This window comes from Lissotriton helveticus, chromosome 1_1, assembly GCF_964261635.1.
Source record: "Lissotriton helveticus chromosome 1_1, aLisHel1.1, whole genome shotgun sequence".
Classification (NCBI taxonomy): Eukaryota; Metazoa; Chordata; class Amphibia; order Caudata; family Salamandridae; genus Lissotriton; species Lissotriton helveticus.
Genome location: NC_136057.1, coordinates 1871877783 through 1871897798, shown reverse-complemented (window position 1 = coordinate 1871897798; position 20016 = coordinate 1871877783). Strand labels below are relative to the sequence as shown.

At 46.6% G+C, this 20016-nt stretch overlaps 1 protein-coding gene across 1 annotated transcript in view; it reads left to right on the top strand.

The window, feature by feature from the left end:
* COP1 (COP1 E3 ubiquitin ligase) overlaps positions 1 to 20016 on the top strand; it is a 922999-nt gene that overhangs the window by 527713 nt on the left and 375270 nt on the right. Inside the window, exon 15 of the mRNA XM_078642019.1 lies at positions 9029 to 9145. Coding sequence (XP_078498145.1) covers positions 9029 to 9145 — 117 coding nt within the window. The remainder of the gene's footprint in view (positions 1 to 9028; positions 9146 to 20016) is intronic.

Sequence of the window (20016 nt, the reverse complement as noted above, 5' to 3'; positions counted from 1 at the left end):
CGCATTTCAGTGCGGTGATGCAGACCACCTCACTGAAATGCGGTAGCGTCACGCCTGATGCGTGATACTTGGCAGGGCTGCACTCGTCTCCCAAGCTCGGGTGTCTTTTTGCCGCAGCTCAGGGCACTGCTTACACTCTTTATTTTCAGTGCGCACTTTGATTTTCAGCAGACCTGCATCCCTGTGCTATGGCAGTAGCCGCCGCATATACCGTGACATGTGCAGAGACGGCGCCAAGTCCACACAGTTATTTATTTAATGCGTTTTTATATAGCGCGGACTTTACCCGAAGGCGTCAGAGGCTTCACAATAGAAACAGAACTGATACTTGTTTAATTTACACAGAGAACAGTTAAACCTTTACTTTTCGGATTACACAATATGTTTGTACAGTGTATTTAGGTGCTCGTTATTTCTGTTTTCTTCACTGAGTTTTGCACTTTCTTTGCTTCTGACAGATTCCCCGAACGCCCTGTTTTATACTTTGGTGTAGGCATGTTTGAATGCCCTGCTCTGCTTCCCACAATGCCCCTGCTCTCCTGGTGTGCCTCTTTGGGAAAAAACCTGAACCTTCACAGATGTTACATACTCATGCCTGTTCACAAGCCTTGCTTCCTTTACCATGCTACGTTAATATTGAGATGCACTCGCCAGTGCAAACAACACAAAGATTGACCTCGCCACCCATGATAGTTTTGGAAACGGGTTTCTTTAAAGAGGACAGAAGAAGTTCAGACTAACTGGGACATTGAACTTCCAGCACACTGCTGTTTACCTTTTTTTTAATATTCATAAGTTAATAATATTTAAATAAACTAGTCACCAAGTGACTAATAGAGCAAATCTAACGAGTCATCTCCCACTGTAAAGACAGGAGCACCTTGCAAGAAATGTTTTGTACAATTGGTTCAAGCATTTTGCACCACAGTCTACCATATATGAGAAGTAAAAAGAACTAACCTTTTAGAGTGCATTCCGCTGCAGAACCATGATAATGGCATATGTTCCCTTCACAATCAAGCTGTAATTGCCAATAAAAATCATTTTTGGATAGTTGGAAACAGATTCTAAACTAGTAGACATGCATGTCCCTGGTGGAAACCATAGATGAATGTGATAAAGGAAACCTTGCTTTAGTGACTTCCATGGGTACATTCTTCAAGAGGGCGTCTTTCTTTGCAGATCGAGCATTGCCTAAAGCTGCTGTGGTTTTCCGGAATTGTCACATATGCTCCTCCCAGCACGTGCATACTTAAGGAGGAAGGCATGGGTCCTAAAACTACACCACAAGAGGTGTTTCTCCTATGCTGCTGCTTCTTCAGCTTCATGGCAGTCACTAAGGGGCTTATTTACAAGCCCCTTTCGCTACTTTTGTGACACTTTTAACATGGGAAAAGTGACACAAAAGTGGCGCAAGCAGCTTGTAAATATGCCCCTAAGTTTGTAAGCTAATTGGATACAGAGGCAAAGCCACAGTTTTGCGGGTAGAATTTGGGATTTTTCTTTTAGCGCTTAACCATTATCCATTAAATGGATGCTGTTTTTGGCTTCCCATTCTTTAAAGATTCTGTTGCAGAACCTCTGTTGAAACAATTGCCACATAGGACTCTCCAGCTTTCATTCATTTCACTTTGCATATTTCTCTATTTTATTACCTGCTCACTCTCTTTATTCTTTGATACTGGGAAAGATTTTTTTAAGAACTTCAGCCCATTGGTCAAAGATGTAAGCTACCTTAACCATGATTCTGATGTTTTAGGGGTTAGTCGGATAAACATAAAGTACTTTGGGAGAAGCTGTTTATTCAGGTTTAAATGAATGCATTTTCATCTAAAGAAGGCCAGACTTAATGACTTTGTCAATGCTTGTTTTAGGTCAAGCCTAGTAAAATCATGCGCTGCTCTGTAAGGCATGCTGTATTGAGGTAGGGACTTGATGCTCCGCCCACTCTCCGCCCACATTTTTAATTGGCTTGTCTCATTGTCCTCTGTAAAATATGGCTATTCATTGGTCAAAAGGCTTAGTAGTCCCTCCTTACTACTGCCATGTCTCATTTTGTAGCCTTCCATGGCAATATACCCCGTTAAGTGTGTTGTTGCCGGGTAGGCTTTTACTACATCCTCCGAGCACTATTTTCTCAAATAGATTTGTCCTGCCGGCTGTTGCAGGCAGGACACGCTGTCTCCTGAGGCTTTTAAATTTTTTTTTATAGTAAGCATTTGCAATGCAATAGGTCTCACATTTGCGAGAGTTTAGGAGCGGTTTGGAGAACCCTGGTTTAAGCTATTAGCATTAAAAATAACAATGCCTTTTATTTATCTGTTTTAAAAGCAACACATAAAAAAAGGCATTGGCATTTACAATGACAATAGCTCAAACTCTCATAAATGCGAGGCCTATTGCATTGAAAATGCTTGTTAAGTTCTGCAACTCTGTGGCCGTGCATCCTCCGAGTCACCAAGCACGCAGCCTGCATCCAAGCTAGAAGGAATCTCCCTTGAAGTTAAGGAGTCACTTCCCTGCATCTACAGGCCCCTCTACGATGAACACTGGTTTGCTGATCCTGTTGTCTCACGGACATCACCCGGCTCTGCAACACAGCTGGCAGTTTGTTGGTTCTTCAGAGGCCTAACCAGTCTTCCCTGCAACTGGGGTGACTGTAATCCTTCTCCATCTGACGTGAACTGCCACCCTGTGCACCACCCACGTCTGTTTGCCGTTCCCTGGCTTGTTGGCTCTCTTCACAAAAAGATCTTCTAGACCCAAGAAGCTCCAGCCTCCAGAAGTGCACAGGCCAAAGAACACGTCCTACCGGCATCCTCTGCTTCACGAACCTTCATTTACTCTTTGCTGTTGAGGCTTCCTTGCGACTCCCTGTGCCTGCTGCCAGAGGGTCCTCGATGGGCCTCGTTCGATTCGTGCTGACTCTCCTGCTAGCTGAGAGGTGGCCCTGACTTTCCCTTGATGGGTTAGTCCCACAGACCTTGCTGTTCTGCAACACAGCATCTTCTGCAAACCTTTTTATGCTTTTTGCATTTGCCAATGTTTGATCCTACATTGTCCCCTGGTCTGCATAGCTGCTGCTTCAACCTCGCCGTTCTACTGCAAGAACCTCCAACAAGGGCTGCTATTGTGCTCGCAGTACCACTCCATGGGAATCCATTGCAACACAGATTAAGTGCCTGAAACTGCTGAAGGACTGCTGCTTTTGTGAAGGTAACTGTTCTTGTGGAACTTGCTTGTCCCCTTGACAAGCTCCCTCATGGAATTGGACGCCCCTAGTATTTCTAACCGACCGCATTGACATTTACCTAAGTTTTTAATGAAAACGTTTCTAAGTGTGCAATTAATTGACTTTCCTAAGCCATATTCACAGTTGAATGAAATTGCTTTGATTTATGATTTCTTGTAAAATCAATTTCACTGGAACCCTCCAGTGGATCTTCTTTTTTCTAGTGTCTAAATTCATATAAAAATGCAGTCTATTTTTATAAATTGGTGTTGGATTTCTTGATTATCGTGTTGATTTCTTCTTTAGTTGTTGTGGTGCTTTTTAAATGATTTACACTTGTTCCTCAGTGTAAGCCTTGCCTCTCAGTACCACTGCTACCCAGGGTTGAGCTGAGGGTTTTAAAAACAAAACCTGTGGTTGGAAAGTGTGTTACATAGAGAGATCACAAAACGACACCATACAATACACCCCCTTTCTTCATAGCAGTCTGTTCCTGGTAGGATAAGTGTCCCTCCTGGATGTTCACTTGTGACACCCTGCATCCATATTTATTCAGGCCTACCCTGTGTTTTTTCCCCTGGGGCCTCAAATCTTAAGACCTCTATGATGTTGATACCTACCACAGGAAAGTTCTAGATCATTCTTGATTCTACCTCATCTCATAGAGGATGCTTGTTACTGTGCCCTCACCACACTATGGGGAGATATATGATTAATGGCAGCTGATTGGTTGACAGGGGCATAGAACTTTGTCTATTTGTTTACATGCAGGTGCAAAATCAGTAGATTTTCACAGCACATGTCCTTACCTTTTGGCCTGAGCACCTCTTCCCACGAGGTCCAGGAGATTTTTACAAAGGTTGTGCTGGTATTTTTTTTTTTTTAAAGTTTCAAAAACCTTTATTCAGGTATCATACATCACACACAGCCAACAGCCTACAACCCAGGGGGCCGGCAGCAAGACAAAGACAATTAGGACGCGTTACCAGCATGGATCGAACACAGCCACTTAGCCGACAACCCGGAGGTCCGGCGGCGTGCAGTACAATAAAATGCAGTCTTTTCCAGTTTTCAAGGTATTTCGGTGCCCTTCTCCCAGTCCTGCCCCACAAGGAGAAATGTATTCATTCCATCATAGAACACTGTTGTGGCTGTTCAGCAATGTAGTAGACCATTACAATCCCTTTCCGCTGAACAATATGTGAACTATCCCCAACAGCCCCCTCACCCCCCAAAAACATACTAACTGCCCGCTAGCTCGCCCCACTCACCCAGAAGAATAGACAGTGTCTCCGTCCCTCAGCTATTGTGTTGGAAGCTCCATCACCCTGGACCCCCCCCGCCCTGTCCCACCATTTTGTCAAGACCACCCAGGCAACCCTCTACTGCGATATACCCTCAGGTGTAGTGGTATGTTGAAAGGCCCACAGCTCTCTGACCTCCCGTTGCACCTCGTGTGAATGCATCCAGGTACCTCCCCATCCCCAAGGAAAATTCCCTTGTAGATGGTTGCCTAGTCAATAGGGCCAGCTACCTCTTCCAGTATTCTCGGACTGTTATCGGACCCACCGTGTCCCGCATCCGCACTGTCCCTGGTGTTCAGATATGTCTGGTAGAGACCCAAAACATTTTTAGGCCTACTCACAGGCGGAAGGAGCTCACTATAAGTTTGTGATTGTGTACAGCAGTAAAGCATGTCCCTGGCCCATCTACGTTTAGTCGGCAGAGGACCTCTTATCCAACACATGGCGACAAATCGTTTGGCCATCAGCAGACCCATATCCGCCAGGCGACGTAATGCCACCGGAAGTGTCTTGGAGTAACCCAGCAACGCCAGAGCCGGGTTAGCCGGGAGTTCCGTATCCAATATCAGGCTCAATTCCGAAAAAACTTCGTCCCAAAATGTATTGATACCGGGGCAACTCCATGCCATATGCATGAAGTCTGCCACTGGAGCACGACAGCGCTCACACTTGGTAGACTGTCTAAGCCCATATCTGTGTAGACGTTCTGGAGTGTAATATACTCGTTGTAAATATTTGAAGTGTATCAGCCTGTGTCTTCCATTAAGAGACAGTTTCCTCGTGTTTTGACAGCAGTACTTCCACATTTCATCATCAATCTGTACTTGCAGATCGCGCTGCCACGCAAGTCTGGCTTTCGAGAGTTGCTGTTCCCCATGCCGCGCCCCTAATTTAAATAAATGAGTGATCAATTTGCGCGACGAAGATGTTTTGATCACGTATGTAAGTTCCGGGATTTCCGGGGACTCCGCCAGGTCTGGGCCCAAAAGTTCCAGTAACGCAGTTCGGACTCTGTGGAACTGAAATCGCAGCAATAGCGTGGTCTCAACTCCTGTGGATGCGACCTGCTCCCAGGATTTAACCACTCCGTCTTTGAATAGATCACCCAATGTAAAAACACCCAACCGGATCAGAGCTCGCGAGGTTGTGCTGGTATTTATGTGATTGATGCCTGACAATAAGCCCTACTGCAGAAAAATATCTTCTACTCAAAAGTGATCTCAGAACGTCCCCTTTCTGTTAGTGGTACTCAGGTAAAACTAGCATTTGCAATGCAATAGGTCTTGCAATTGCGAGATTTTGAGCTTTTGGCATTGTAAAATACAAAGCTTTATATTTTGGTTTAAAAAAAACGTGCAATAATAAAAGGCATTGTCATTTACAATACCGATTGGTCAAAGTTTCTGAAAAGCAATACCTATTGCATTGTAAATGCCTGTTGATTACAAGCGCCCCATGCTGCGCTTTCACTAGTGGCCACACCCCTTTCTTTAGACAAGCCATGTCTAAAGAAAGGTCCGCCGCCGCTATTAAACTGAAAGCGTGATATGAGGCGCATTTACCTAAAAACGTATTTGTTTGTCAAGTTGACAAACAAATGCTTTTTTTTGTAAAAGCGCCCCGTGAAAGCGGACATGGCGCCCTGAATGTTGCAGGAAAGCATGTAGTGCCTGCAGTAGGAGAAACCATTACAGAAAATAGTACTTACAGAGTAAATAAGACGTACCGTGTAACAACTGAAGTAAAAGGGTCAGTTCTCATGGGAGGTTACAAATGAAGACAAGGTGGTACTAAGGAGGGACTAACAAACCTATTGACGAATCAGAAGGCAGTATTTATGAAGGGCAATGACACAAGCCAATGACAAATTCTGTGAGTAGATACACTTAAACCAGGCATACTACGGCTCACGAGGCCCACTACTTGTTCTGCCCTCCTACTTACTCTCTGAGTAGAGACAAGTAAACCAGGCGCGCTAAGACTCACGAGCCCCACTGGTGGTTCTCTCCTCCCACTTACTCTCTGAGTAGACATTTAAACCAGCCACACTACGACTCATGATCCCCACTGGTGGTTCTGGCGTCCCACTAACTCTCTTGAGTAGAGACACCTAAACCAGGCACACTGCGACTCACGAGCCCCACCAGTGGTTCTGGCCTCCTACACTTACTCTCTATGTAGACACTTAAACCAGGTACACTACGACTCACAAGCCCCATTGGTAGTTTTGGCTTCCCACTTACTCTCTGAGTAGAGACACTTCAACCAGGCACACTAGCACTCACGAACCCCACTGGTGGTTCTGCCCTCCCACTTACTCTCTGAGTAGAGACACTAAAACCTGGCACAATGCGACTCACGAGCCAGTAGGGCAGTGACAGAGTCAGTCACATGGCTTTTACAAAGAAAGGTGTCTCTGACAGGCTGGCACGGCATTAGCCATGGGTCAGGCCAGAGACAACAATCTTTGAAAGGCCAGTAGGGCAGTGGTAAAGTCAGTCACAATGCTTCCACAGAGAGTGGTGTTACTGAAAGGTTGGGAGGGAGTCACGCGCCTGGCAAGGCCAGTGGCTTTGAAAGGCCAGTTGGACTGGATAGAGTCAGTAACATGCGTGCAGGCATGTTTCTTTCAAGAGCTGGGAAAGGGAACGTCACAGGACAGGACATAAATTGGCAGGTTTTAAGGCAGGAAGGCTGGGCAGAGTTGGCTGCACAACACTCATGGCTTGGAAATGTTTTAAAATATACATTTTGATTTTATTTCGGTGTAGAAATCATACACAAATCCCTTAATATAAAAACGCTGTGATGCTTTATTACACAGAAATCACTATTTAAGCATATGTATAGTTATGAGAATAATCAATAACTGACACGATTAAGTTCCCTCTGAACTGTAAACTCCATTGGTCACCAAAACCAGATGCAAACATGCATATAACATCACATTGGCTCCCAATAACCTTTCAACCCTTACTACAACACTCAACTGCTGCATACTAGACTTTTAAGTGGAATGGACTGTTTCCTGGCTCTTTTGGCCTGTGTGGAAAATACCCACTTCCTGCATGGTTACCAGTCACTCCCACCCCTCCACTGATCGTCACACCCTCCCCTATCCTACCACCCTCTGCAGGACCAGAACGAGTGGTAAGAGCGGGTAGCCCGGAGTCCCTACCCAGACTTTGGCGACTACTTCCGGGGTGCTTCTTACTATAAGGGAATACATTAAAACATGTGTTATTCAATATGCGTTTGTTACATAACGTCTACGTGGTCACAGCCAGTTAGAAAGAAATATACAGAGGGGGCAGGGGGTGAACATGAGCAATGCAGACACATGGAGGAAGGGAGAGAAGAGAGAAATATGCAAAGGGAGGAGAGAAACGAACCCATGGGGGACAGGAGAGAGGGAAGTGTGTTTGTGGGGGGCGGGGAGAAACGGGGTGTGAGAGATACGCATGCCAGATACCCAGAGAGGGGGTGGAGGGAGTGGGGGGGGCAAAGTGAGACAAGCGGGAGAGAGGGGGGGAGTGATGCGAGTCGAGCCACAGAGAAGACGCAGTGTGAAAGGATGTGAGAAACAGACACACATGGATGGAGAAAGAAAGGACGAGATAAAAGAAGAAATATAAAGAGATGAGGGAGACAGTGTTGGAGAGAGACTGAGAGGGGCCCTGAGAGTACGAGAACAACACGACAGACCGAAAGACGGGAAGAGGGTATGAGAGAGACTAGAAAAAGATTGAGTTCTATAAGAAAGCAAAATGAGGTGATGAGTCAGTAAAGAAAAAAGGCAAAGGAGAAAAGAGGGAGGGACACAGCGGTGAGTGTGCGGCGGCCTGGGCAGGCTGTGGGCGTGAGGCGGACCGTGTTAGGAGACTGCCAGAAGGTCCTGTGTTGCGCTGATGCCATGCGCCTGCAGAATCTCTAGACAGGGCCTAAAGGCGACAGGGCTGACACAAACCCCGCTTCCGAAGACCACATACAGAAATCCAACGTCTATAGGTCTCGCCAAGGTGAGCAGCGCATGCGCTGAAACCCTGGCGAGACCTAAAAAACTCAAGGGAACCCAAATATATCGGGTGTCACAAGCATTACACACATTGTTCTCACAGATGGAAGGGCTTCTTTTTCCGATTCAAACATTTTATGACAATCTTATTCTTCACAAGTATATCTTCTACTATTTATAATGTGGAACCGTGGATGATGTAAAGATTAATCAGCTGCCGTAAATTTCATGCAGCCATTCTGCAAAAAAATCCTTAACTCCTTATTGAGATGGGCAGGTATAAGCTGTTCAGTGGTGCCTGCAAAATGAAATATCTGATTTTCATCATCCCATGAAAACCGATCAGAATGTGTATAAAATATTGTTTTGCTTCTGTGCTTTCTTGTACATTATCTGTTAATCACTGTGCATAGAAGTAGAGCTCGTATAAACTTGGTCCCAGCCTCACGGATTCTCTTATCAACTTTTCTCTTCCAGTCAAATTGTGGTCCACCAACCTGGACAATTCAGTTGCGAGCATTGAAGCAAAGGCTAACGTCTGCTGTGTCAAGTTTAGCCCCTCTTCACGTTATCACCTGGCCTTTGGCTGTGCAGGTAAATGAGGCTATCAATTATTTTTGCAGGTGAATGTGGTAGTGGCACGTTGTTTTGTTGTCGAGGGACTTTGGTACTCTCTGTCTGGGGATGTTTGTTCTTGGTGTCTGGGGACATTGGCACTTGGTGTTGGAACAATGGCGCTTGTCGGGGATATTGGGTCTTCTTGTTGGGGGGCACTAGGGCTTGTTGTCGTCAGGGACGCCGGGGGCATGTTTTCAGGGTAGATGTTTAGCTTGTTGTCATGGAAAACGTTGGAGTATCAGCAGAATGTTGGGGCTTGGCGACATTGGGAAGGGGAAAAGCCAATACAACACGTTCATTACCACAGAATACCTTTACCGCGCATCTGTACCATGCATATGCCTTTACCGCACACATTTTTAGCGTTTAGGGTGGGTGAAGGTATTTGGGTGGCACAGTTATTTTTAGGGTTTAGGGTGGGTAGGGGTATTTGGGTGTCAAGGGTATTTTTAGCGTTTAGGGTGGATAAAGGTATTTGGGTGGCAAGGGTATTTTTAGGGTTTAGGGTGGGTAGGAGTATGGGGTGGCAAGAGTATTTATTGTACTTTAACCCAACCCCCCTTCCACATTTAATTGGAGTCCACACTGAGCCACCATTTTCTTTTCGGCACACTCTAGTGTTTCAATGTCCTCAGTATATCAGTTGCTTGATGCGGCAGACACGTTGTGGCTAGTTTGCTCAAGTTTTTTTAATGCTTGTTATATGTTGCTGTTTTTACTGAAAGTCAAAATTGCACTATTGAGGGGGCTTCTTTGGAAAACTAGATGAATATTCTCATATGGGCATAGCCGAATTTGCACAGTTGGGGGGAGATTTCCTTCATAAAGGCTGCTTTAATGTACTTTGCTACTTTGAGGTATCACTTTACCTCTTGTAGGGCAAATTGCACTTTAACCCTACAAAGCTTCTGCATTCCATTTGAGTCCATGCTGAGGCGCCATTTTCTTTTTGACGCACTTTGTTGCAGCGCCCTCACACTATGAGTTGCTTGATTCCACGGATGTGCAGTGGATGTACTGCTGGCACACCAAAGGCTAGCCCATCTACGCCTGTCCACTTCCGCATCGTGGCCAGTGCCAGCCATGCTGCCAGCCATGCTGCCAGTAAGCTGCGACTTGCCCCCTCGTAGGTACTCTAGGGTTGAATTGCTAGTTTTTTATGCTGCCTCCTGTAATCGTATATGTGAGTTTACCGATACCAACCTAGGAGTAGGATTGAAATAACCTCGGTGATGTTTCTCCCTTGAAGTTCCTGAGATGTATATCCCCTCCTGAGGTATGAGCAGAAGATTTGAGCCTCACAATGGGCCTGGTGACTTGTCTCTACCCACATTAGGTTCCACCTTTTCTGCCTGCCTTATCAATTGTCGTTCCTTACACAGACATGCTCTGGACATTTTTTATTTACTCGTCGAGAACCATTGGGAATTGATGTTTCTTTCTAAAACTTGGCTTTAAGACTGTTTGGCCGCCGATATTGCACTTGCGATTCCCCCAGAATTTTCCATATAGTATATTGACAGAGTGGACAAAAATAGGGTGAGATGGCTATTATACATCGCTCCTCCTACTACTATTCTGCTTCAAAATTGGTTAACGTTAAGAATATTGAAGGGCTGTCTTTCACCATTGTTTTAGCCCCATCTTTCAGTTTATCGGGGGTGCTTATTAACCCCTTCGACGCTGATGACGAGCTGGGCTCGTCATGAGGTAGCCTCCTCGCACGCTCATGACGAGCCCAGCTCGTCATGAAACATGGGAATCATCAAATCTCAGCACAGATGGGGAATACCATCAGCATTGATGTGGTTAACCACCCTCCTGACGCTTTGTCTGCCTCCTTAACGCTTCTAACCGATGCACTAGGTCGACTATCCCCGCTCCATGCCAATTTTTTGGTATTGGGTGATTTCAACCTTCATGTGGACGATTTGAGTAATAGAACTGATCAGTAGGTTTTGTCCTTACTGGAAGGTATTAACATAGAACAACTAATTAAGTTGCCCACACACAAAGCAGGTCATACACTCTATTTTATCTTAGCAAATCCTTCAACAGTCCTGGTAAAACGTTCTAGAACTTTCTTGGTCTAACCACTTTTTAATTCCTTTCAACATGCTCTCCACAGTCCCTTTTATTGTGCAAGGACTGACAAAGATAACTTCCATTACTTGGCATAAAATCTCTGACTCCCAACATATGGAGTCTTTACAGTCCACACCCTGTTATGAGTCAGGAGACTTGAAGCATGACATTTTCAGCTTCAATAACTGGCTGGTCAACGCCCTAGACAATAATATTCACACTAGGGATCGACCCTACCAGCTGCGTACTAATCCCACCATTACATTAATTCACACTCAAGAAACCGTGGTCTTATGATGCAAAGAGGGCTAGAGGCTAGTACACTGCCTGAAACTATACCCTATAAAAATAATAAGTAAGTGTGTGATGCAATGAAATTGTTTACATGGAAGGAATCCTTTTTAAGGACGAGAACCCTCCCTCACCCTAGGGTGACATCCTTCATCATTGGGTCCCCTCCTCCAACTCGGACTGAAAGGTCCATGGTGTGGGCTACAACTCCCAAAGTGGGAGGAACAGAGGTGTTTTGATGAGCGATGGAAATTGAGTCAGTGACGCCCTAGACAACCATTGTTCTTTTGAAATCCCGTACCTCAAAAAGATCAAAGACTTTCACGCCTTGGTTTTCAGGCACTCTTAAGTAATATAAATCACTTTATAAAATGTTAGAGCTGCAATGGAGATCCATTTATAATAACAGGGCAAAAGCAATCTCAGGCTGCTTTGAAAACCCTATAACGCTGCTATTAGGACGATCCCAAAAACTTTCATTGCATCTTCCATCACTGAGGCTGCTAATAATCCCAGAGAGTTGTTTAAAACTGTGAATTCTGATAGATACATCTGCCAGTGGATTCCTCACCTTGTGAATATCCCCTGCGCCAGCAACATTCGGAAACATTTGTAGCTCTCCACGCCGACGAGGACGTAGACGTAGACGTCACAAAGGCACGACTCCACTCGCGACCTCGCCAATTCCCTTCTTTCCGTGCCGTTGACGCCAACGGTTTTGGGGATTTTCCATAGCTTGTTACTTTGTGTTTCCAGTTGTATCCTGTTCTCTCTTTTTATCTCTTTTCAAAGATGTCGTCGAGAAAATCAGGATTTAAGCCTTGCAGGGAGTGCGGTGGACATATGTCCATAACGGATCCACACGATGATTGTGTATGGTGTTTGTCATCTGACCATGATGTCGAGGATTGTCCTTTCTGCAGGAAGATGAACCCGAAGGCTCTAAAAAAAAAAGGGAAGCCAAGCTGTTTATGGCGAAGGTTCGTAAAGAGAAGAGAGGTCGGAAGAAATCGAAGGCCAGGTCGAGATCGAGGTCGGGATCGGAGTCGAAGTCGACGTCAGGTCTTGTTTCAAAGTCCAAGAAGCATAAGAAGAATAAGAGGCCTGGCTCTCGGCGCCAATCGGAGGAAGCTCAGTCGTCGACCTCGAAGGATCATCGACGTCGGAAGGACTATACATCTCCCTCTCCATCCATGGTGTGAGTTGCTGCTCCAGTGGATTCACCGGCGCAGTCACCTGCGCGGTCTGCGAATCAGTCACCGGCGCAGGTACCGGCGCCGAATCCTTCTCCTTCTTCGGAGCATTCTTTGGGTCCAGTGGAAGAGGTGCCTGTACCTGAAAGGCCATCGACTCCGGTGGCTACACCCTCTATTTCCTGGTCCAGGGCAAGACCCGACACATTACCTTAATGCAATGTACGCAGTCTTTGCGAGGGCAATGTACCCCTCTGGTGCACCTTCGGGTCCCATGGGTCCTATGGCATTCAATTTGGGAGTACCACAAGCTTATGCTCCAGCTCCGTTCATGCCATTTCTACCTGCCGCTCCTTCATGGCATTTTCCAGCGCCGAGAACGTCGACCCCGGCGCCAACAACGTCGATTCCTCCATCTCTGGCGTCGTCAGCGCGGCCTCGTTTGACTTCGAAGGCGCTGCTGGATCCAAGTTCGTCGCCGGTTCCGAATCCGTTGGATCCGTGTATGACTCCGTTGGCCCCGAAGGTGAAGTCTAGACTGGAGGCACAGTGGTCGCTGGAGGAGCAGCATTATAGAGAAAAGGAGATGGAGGAAGGAGAGCTTCATGAGTCTGAAGACCTTTTTGAATATCTAAGGGAGGCAAGTGGTTTGGAACTATCTCCAGAATGGCAACTTTCACCTCCTTCTGATGTTCCTTCCAAGGATGTGGTTCCTTACCATGTTGTAATTCGTAAGGCTGCTGAACTTTTGGAATTGCAACTCCCTACAACAGAATTTAAGTCTAATATTCTGACCGAGGTGCTTCATTCTCCTTCTACAGTCATTGAGCCTTTGCTTCCATTTAATGAAGCTATTACAGAGCCAATTTTGGATGTTTGGCAAAAACCCTTTTCTGCTCCTGCAGTTTCGAGGTCAGTTGCCAGGCGATATTGGACGGCTCCAGGTGATCCGGAGTTTTTATCTTCTCATCCTGCGCCTGAGAGTTTGGTTATTCAAGCTGCATGCTCAAAGAAATCGGCTGGAGCTTTTCCGCAGACTCCTGGTGATTGAGAATCTAAGAGACTGGATCAGGCTGCTAAAAAGGTATTTTCATCAGCTTCTATGGCTCTCAAATCCACCAATGCCACTTGCCTTTTGGGCAGGTATATCCATGCTTTAATGGATTCTGCAAGTCAATTGGCCCCGTAGTTGTCAGAGGAAGACAGAAAGAACTTTGATGAAGTCTTGCCTGACACTCAGGCAGCTGCAAAGCAGGTGATTCAGAGTGGACTCGATACAGCGGACTCTGTAGCCAGGATAATGGGGTCTTCGGTGGCATCTAGGAGGAGTGCATGGCTTAAATCTTCGGAGTTTTCGCAATATGTCCATGCAACTCTTTTGGACCTTCCATTTGACGGAACAGGTCTCTTTGGAAAGAAGGTGGATGCAGCCTTGGAGAGGTTTAAGGATAGCAAGGCTACGGCTAAGTCTATGGGTCTGCAGACACAGTCTAGGGGTTCTTCTTATAGAAGGTTCAGGGGCTTTGGAAGGTCGTCCTTTCGGACCTACAAGCAGCCTCAGCAGCAGCAGCAGAATATATAAATCTTATAGGGGCAGGAACAGAGGTCGCCCAATAGGTCGTCAGCCCTCCTCCTCCTCCTCCCCTACCTCTCCCCCTCTTACCACAGCAAACCAGCCCTAGATTCAGCATTCTAGATCATGCTGGTCCTGTCTGGGGTCCGCTTACCCATTTGCTACAAGATTGGGAATCGGTCACTACGGACCTTTGGGTTCTAGATCTTGTAGAAAATGGGTATGCTCTTCCCTTTCGGGAATTTCCTCCAAATTACCCTCCTTGCCAAGGGGCTTGCTCAGAGGACCACCTTCTTCTCCTGCAGGAGGAAGTCCTGACTTTGTTGAGAAAAGGCGCGATAGAGGTGGTTCCAGAGCAGGAAAGGGGTCAGGGATGCTACTCCCGGTATTTCCTGATACCCAAGAAAGATGGAAGGTTACGTCCAATCCTGGATCTCAGGATCTTGAATCTTTTTCTGAAGCAAGAAAAGTTCAAGATGCTCCCCCTGGCGCAGGTTCTTCAAGCGCTGCAGCAAGAGGACTGGATGGTGTTGATCGACTTGCAGGGCGCGTATTTTCATATCCCGATCCTGAAGTCGCACAGGAAGTATCTCCGTTTCACGGTAGGGTCGCAACATTATCAGTTTGCGGTCCTTCCGTTTGGACTTACTACTGCATCTCGAGTCTTCACCAAGGTGATGGCAGTGGTGGCAGCTCATCGCAGAAGATCAGGGATTCCAGTTTTCCCCTATCTGGACAACTGGCTGATCAAAGCAGAGTCTCCAGAGAGGGTTTGTCATCATCTGCAACCAACAACCCAGCTGTTGTACAGATTGGGTTTTTTGATAAATGTGCCCAAGTTTCACCTGGTGCCCTCTCCGCGCAACCTGTTTATCGGGGCAGTACTGGATAGTACTGTCTGTCGAGCATTCCCTCCACCTCAAAGGATTCTCGACATACAGGAAATGATTCCCTTATTTTACAATGGAGCGGTTGTTCCAGTCCTGAAGGTCCTTCGCCTGCTCGGTCTGTTTGCTTCCTGCATTCTGTTGGTCAACCACACACGCTGGCACATGAGGGCGCTCCAGTGGTGCCTCCGCAGGCAGTGGTATCAACAAAACGGAGATCTCAGGGAGTCGGTGGCCACAGTGATTACGGATGCATCCACTCTAGGGTGGGGTGCTCATCTGGGGATCTGGAGATCAAGGGTCTTTGGTCTCCAGAGGAGAGGTTGCTACATATCAACCTTCTAGCGTTCCGGGCGATACATTTGGCTCTCAAGGCCTTCCTCCCTTCCTTTCGCGGTCAGTCAGTGCAAGTCCTGACGGACAACACTACCGCGATGTGGTATGTCAACAAGCAGGGAGGAGTGGGGTCGCAATGTCTCTGCAGAGAGGCTCTGCGACTCTGGTCCTGGGTTCTGGACCATCAGATTTGTCTGATGGCAAATCATCAGGCCGGAGTTCTGAACGTACGTGCAGACAGTCTCAGTCGGCAGTTCTCTGCAGACCACGAGTGGAGGCTTCATCCGGAGGTGGTTTGTCACGTCTTCTGAACGTGGGGAATTCCTCGGGTGGACCTGTTTGCCACTCTCGAGAACGCTCACTGCCCGTCATTCTGCAGTCTCCAGTATCCGATGCGGGGACCGTTGGGGGACGTATTTCAGTTGAGTTGAGGCTCACAACTCCTTTACGCGTGTCCTCCCATAACCTTGATTCCTCGGGTTCTGAGGAAGATTCGCCAAGACCGGGCCCAAGTTATATTGATCGCCCCGGATTGGCCAAGAAGGGTGTGGTACACAGATCTTCTCCACCTCTCCTCGTGCCCGCCGCTCCGTCTCCCTCTCAGGTCAGACCTCCTCTCGCAGTCGCAGGGGCAGGTTCTTCACCCCCACCTCCAGAGCTTACACCTTCATGCCTGGAGATTGAACGGGGCAATCTGAATTCTTTCTCTCTCCCGCCTGTCATGGTGGATGTTATTTTATCGGCCAGGCGGCATTCTACCAAGTCAATTTATACTTACAAGTGGGCAAAATTTGTTCCATGGTGTGGAGAGAAATCTGTTGACCCCTTAAGGGCCCGTTTATCCAACATACTTCCGTTTGCTCTGTCTCTAGCCCAGCAGGTTTTTGCTGTGGCTACTGTAAAAGGTTATTTATCTGCCTTGTCGGCATTCCTTTGCTTGCCGGACCAGCCGTCTTTGTTTAAGTCACCTATTGTTTTACGTTTTATTAATGGTCTTACCGACAGATTTCCTCCTACTCCATTTATTGTGCCTCAATGGGACTTAAATCTTGTTTTAACATACTTGATGGGTTCACCTTTTGAACCTTTGCACAAGTGTCCCATGAGATTACTGTCTTTTAAGACTGTTTTTCTTGTTGCAATTACCTCGGCAAGGAGGGTAAGTGAGCTTCAAGCTCTGAGTTCGAAACCCCCATTCTTGACCATTCATGCTGGAAGAATGGTACTCCGGACCAGGGCTGCTTTTCTGCCTAAGGTGGTAACTCCTTTCCATCTAATGCATTCCATTACCCTTCCTTCCTTTTATCCTCCCCCTCACCCTTCCAAGGAGGAGGAGGACAGCTTCACCGCTTGGATCCAAGGAGGGCGGTGATCTTCTACCTTGATAGAACTAAAGACTATCGTGTAGATGACCAACTGTTCATGGTCTTTGCTGGCTGCAGGAAAGGCAGAGCGGTGCACAAGCGCACACTTTCCAGATGGATTGTCTTGTGCATCAAGATTTGTTACTCTTTGTCCGGTAAGGATCCTCCAGAAGGTTTAAGAGCTCATTCTACCAGGGCAAAGTCTTCTACATCTGCCTTATCTAGAGGCGTTCCTGTTGAGGCCATTTGTAGAGCGGCAACTTGGGCCTCCCTCCACACCTTCACGAAGCATTACTGCTTGGATTCCGAGGTGAGGAGGGATGGCCATTTTGCGCGTACTGTCCTTCAGGATTTCTTGGTATAGGGGAGTGGACACCCTCCTCCGGGAGTGGGGACTGCTGTGGGGTTCTATTCACACGGTGAGGAATCCACTGGCAGATGTATCCATCAGAAGAACAAGTTACTTACCTTCGGTAATGCTTTTTCTGGTGGATACAGTATCTGCCTGTGGATTCCTCACTGACCAGTCGCCTCCCCGTTTGTCCACTCTTCTATACCTGCAATCTTGTTATGTTATGGTTGTTTCTTCCAATGGAAATGTTTATTTATTTTTATTTTTTTATTTTTTTCAAAACCTTTATTGACAATCACTTCTTTAACACTGCTAGAGGCCAACAACCCGGAGGCAGGCAGCTATCTCAGCATGATAACATCGCAATTAATATTGTACACAATCATAGCGGCATCATAAAGTGTCCAGTCTAGATCAAGATCTAAAAACACATTCTAGAGTGTCAAAAATGTGCGATATAGATATCTATGAAATATGAGGTTTGGAATTAACAAAACAACATAACAACCACCCATGACTAGCATTATAGAGTACTCATCTTGCATTACATCCATGTAGATCATATACCGATAGCAACCATTCATACCAACAGAAAGAAAACGGTTTCCACAATATCCGCCATCTTTTTATCTAGATCTCCGGAAGGACACACCTCTGTCTCTTACATCTCTCGTCCGTTGGCTCCCTCCCAACCCCCAAAAAAACGACTAGTTACTCATTCATCATAAACAATCATTCAATGCACAAGTCTGTTCCCACTCGACTCAACCATCTCACTAATGGTTCCCAAATATCAGTAGGTCTGGATCTCATTGGCATTAGTTCCCAATAGGTTGTCAATTGGTCCTTACAGTAAACCGCTGATTTTATCCAGTTTGCTACTGTTGGTGGAGGCCCTCTCTTCCAATGGATCGCAATTTGTCTTTTTGCCAATAATAAGAGCAGGGCAACCAGTTTACGGGTGCTACTAGGAATCTCCACGACGTAACCCAACAGTGCCACTACAGGGTCTATTCTCAAATCTAGTTCTACTATGTGCCCTATATGCTGAATTACGTCTATCCGATATTTCTCTATCTGTCTGCACTCCCAGGTCAGGTGGAAAAAGGTAGCGTTCACTTCCCCGCATCTCCAGCATTTAGCTTTGTTTTGAAGACCCATCCTCAGTAACTGTGTGGGTGTGCGATACATTCTATATAGTTTGGTGACAGATTTTCAAGTTGCAAGCAGCAGAATTGCCATTGTTTATCTGTGATCGCTAAACCGGCCTCTCTCTGCCATTCCGATTTTGACGAGCTAAGCAGCACTGGGGCAGTGTCTTGCATTACTCTATAAATGCGAGTTATTAGCTTACGAGGCGATTCCTGAGTTAGAAGTTCCTCCAACGCAGGCAGCGCAGGGGGTGCTACAGGAAAATCCGGATATCGAGCTCTACACACCGCTCTCAGTTGGTAGTACAACAACAAGTCCGAGGCAGTAGGGTCATCAGGTGGGCACATGGTTTGTAATGTCAAAAATGTGTTGTCTGGGTACAAATCCCCGGCCTTGTTTAAACCTTTTTTCCGTGCTCTATCTGTTACACCTCTGTACGTCAGAGGCCCTAGGAGTGGGTTACCTCCCAGTCGCATCAAGGGAGCAAATAGTTCTGGAATTCCTGCTCGTTTGGCCAATTTCGACCATGCCCATCTTACCGCTTCGACCGTGTTTATGTCCGTCGGCGATCTTTTATGAGGATGATAGACTGTAGTATTTAGAGGGGTGGGTGCAGCCACATCTAACTCAATTGCCACATGTGGTTGGAACGGAATTGGGTGATGCCAGTAGTGCAAATATTGGGCTTGGGCACTGTAGGCATATAATTCAAAATCGGGCGCGGCGAGTCCGCCCTGACTGAATGGGAGCGTCAAGAGGTTCCAGGAGACCCTAGGCTGCTTTCCCGACCATACTAGTTCCAAAAGGGCCGTCTTGAGGCGTTTAAAAAGTGAACGGTAAGGGGCAAAGGAATATTAACAAACAGATACAGAAACTTGGGCAATACGACCATTTTGGTTATTGCTATACGTCCTGTAAGAGAGAGCGGCAGTGTTTTCCATCTTTTAATCTTAACTTCCAGCCAGTCCATGGCCGTGCCATAGTTGGCAAGACAGATTTCTTGTATGGATCTCCTAAACCATATGCCCAGGTATTTAACCTCAGTCGAGTCCCATGTAATCGGGTATGCTGTTTCACACTGTTTGGTATCATCAGTCAACGGCAGCATTACCGACTTTGTCCAATTTATCAATATGCCCGACAGTCCCCCGTATCGTACAAACTCCCTCATCAGGGGATCAAAATTTTCTTTTGGGTTAACGTGACGTAAAACCTATGCTGCGATGTGTGTGATGTTGCCGCAGGCGGGGCCGCCAGGGGCTCTGTAGCGATAGCAAACAGTAGTGGTGACAAAGGGCAGCCCTGTCTCGTGCCTCTTGAAATAGGAAACAAGTCGGAAATCTGTCCGTTAGTATTAACTCGTGCCATAGGGTCAGTGTAGAGCAACTTAATACGTTGTATAAGTAGCGGGCTGAGTCACATGCGTGTGAATAGGGCAAATAAAAATCGCAACTCCAAAGAGTCAAATGCTTTCGTAGCATCTAGCAAGGCCGCGGCAGCCTTCACATGAGGGCTCAAGTAGAGTAATAGGCCAAATAGAACTCTCAAATTGTGAGAGGTCGATCGACCAGGCACGAAGCCGGACTGATCGAATAGCGCTATTTGGGGTAACAT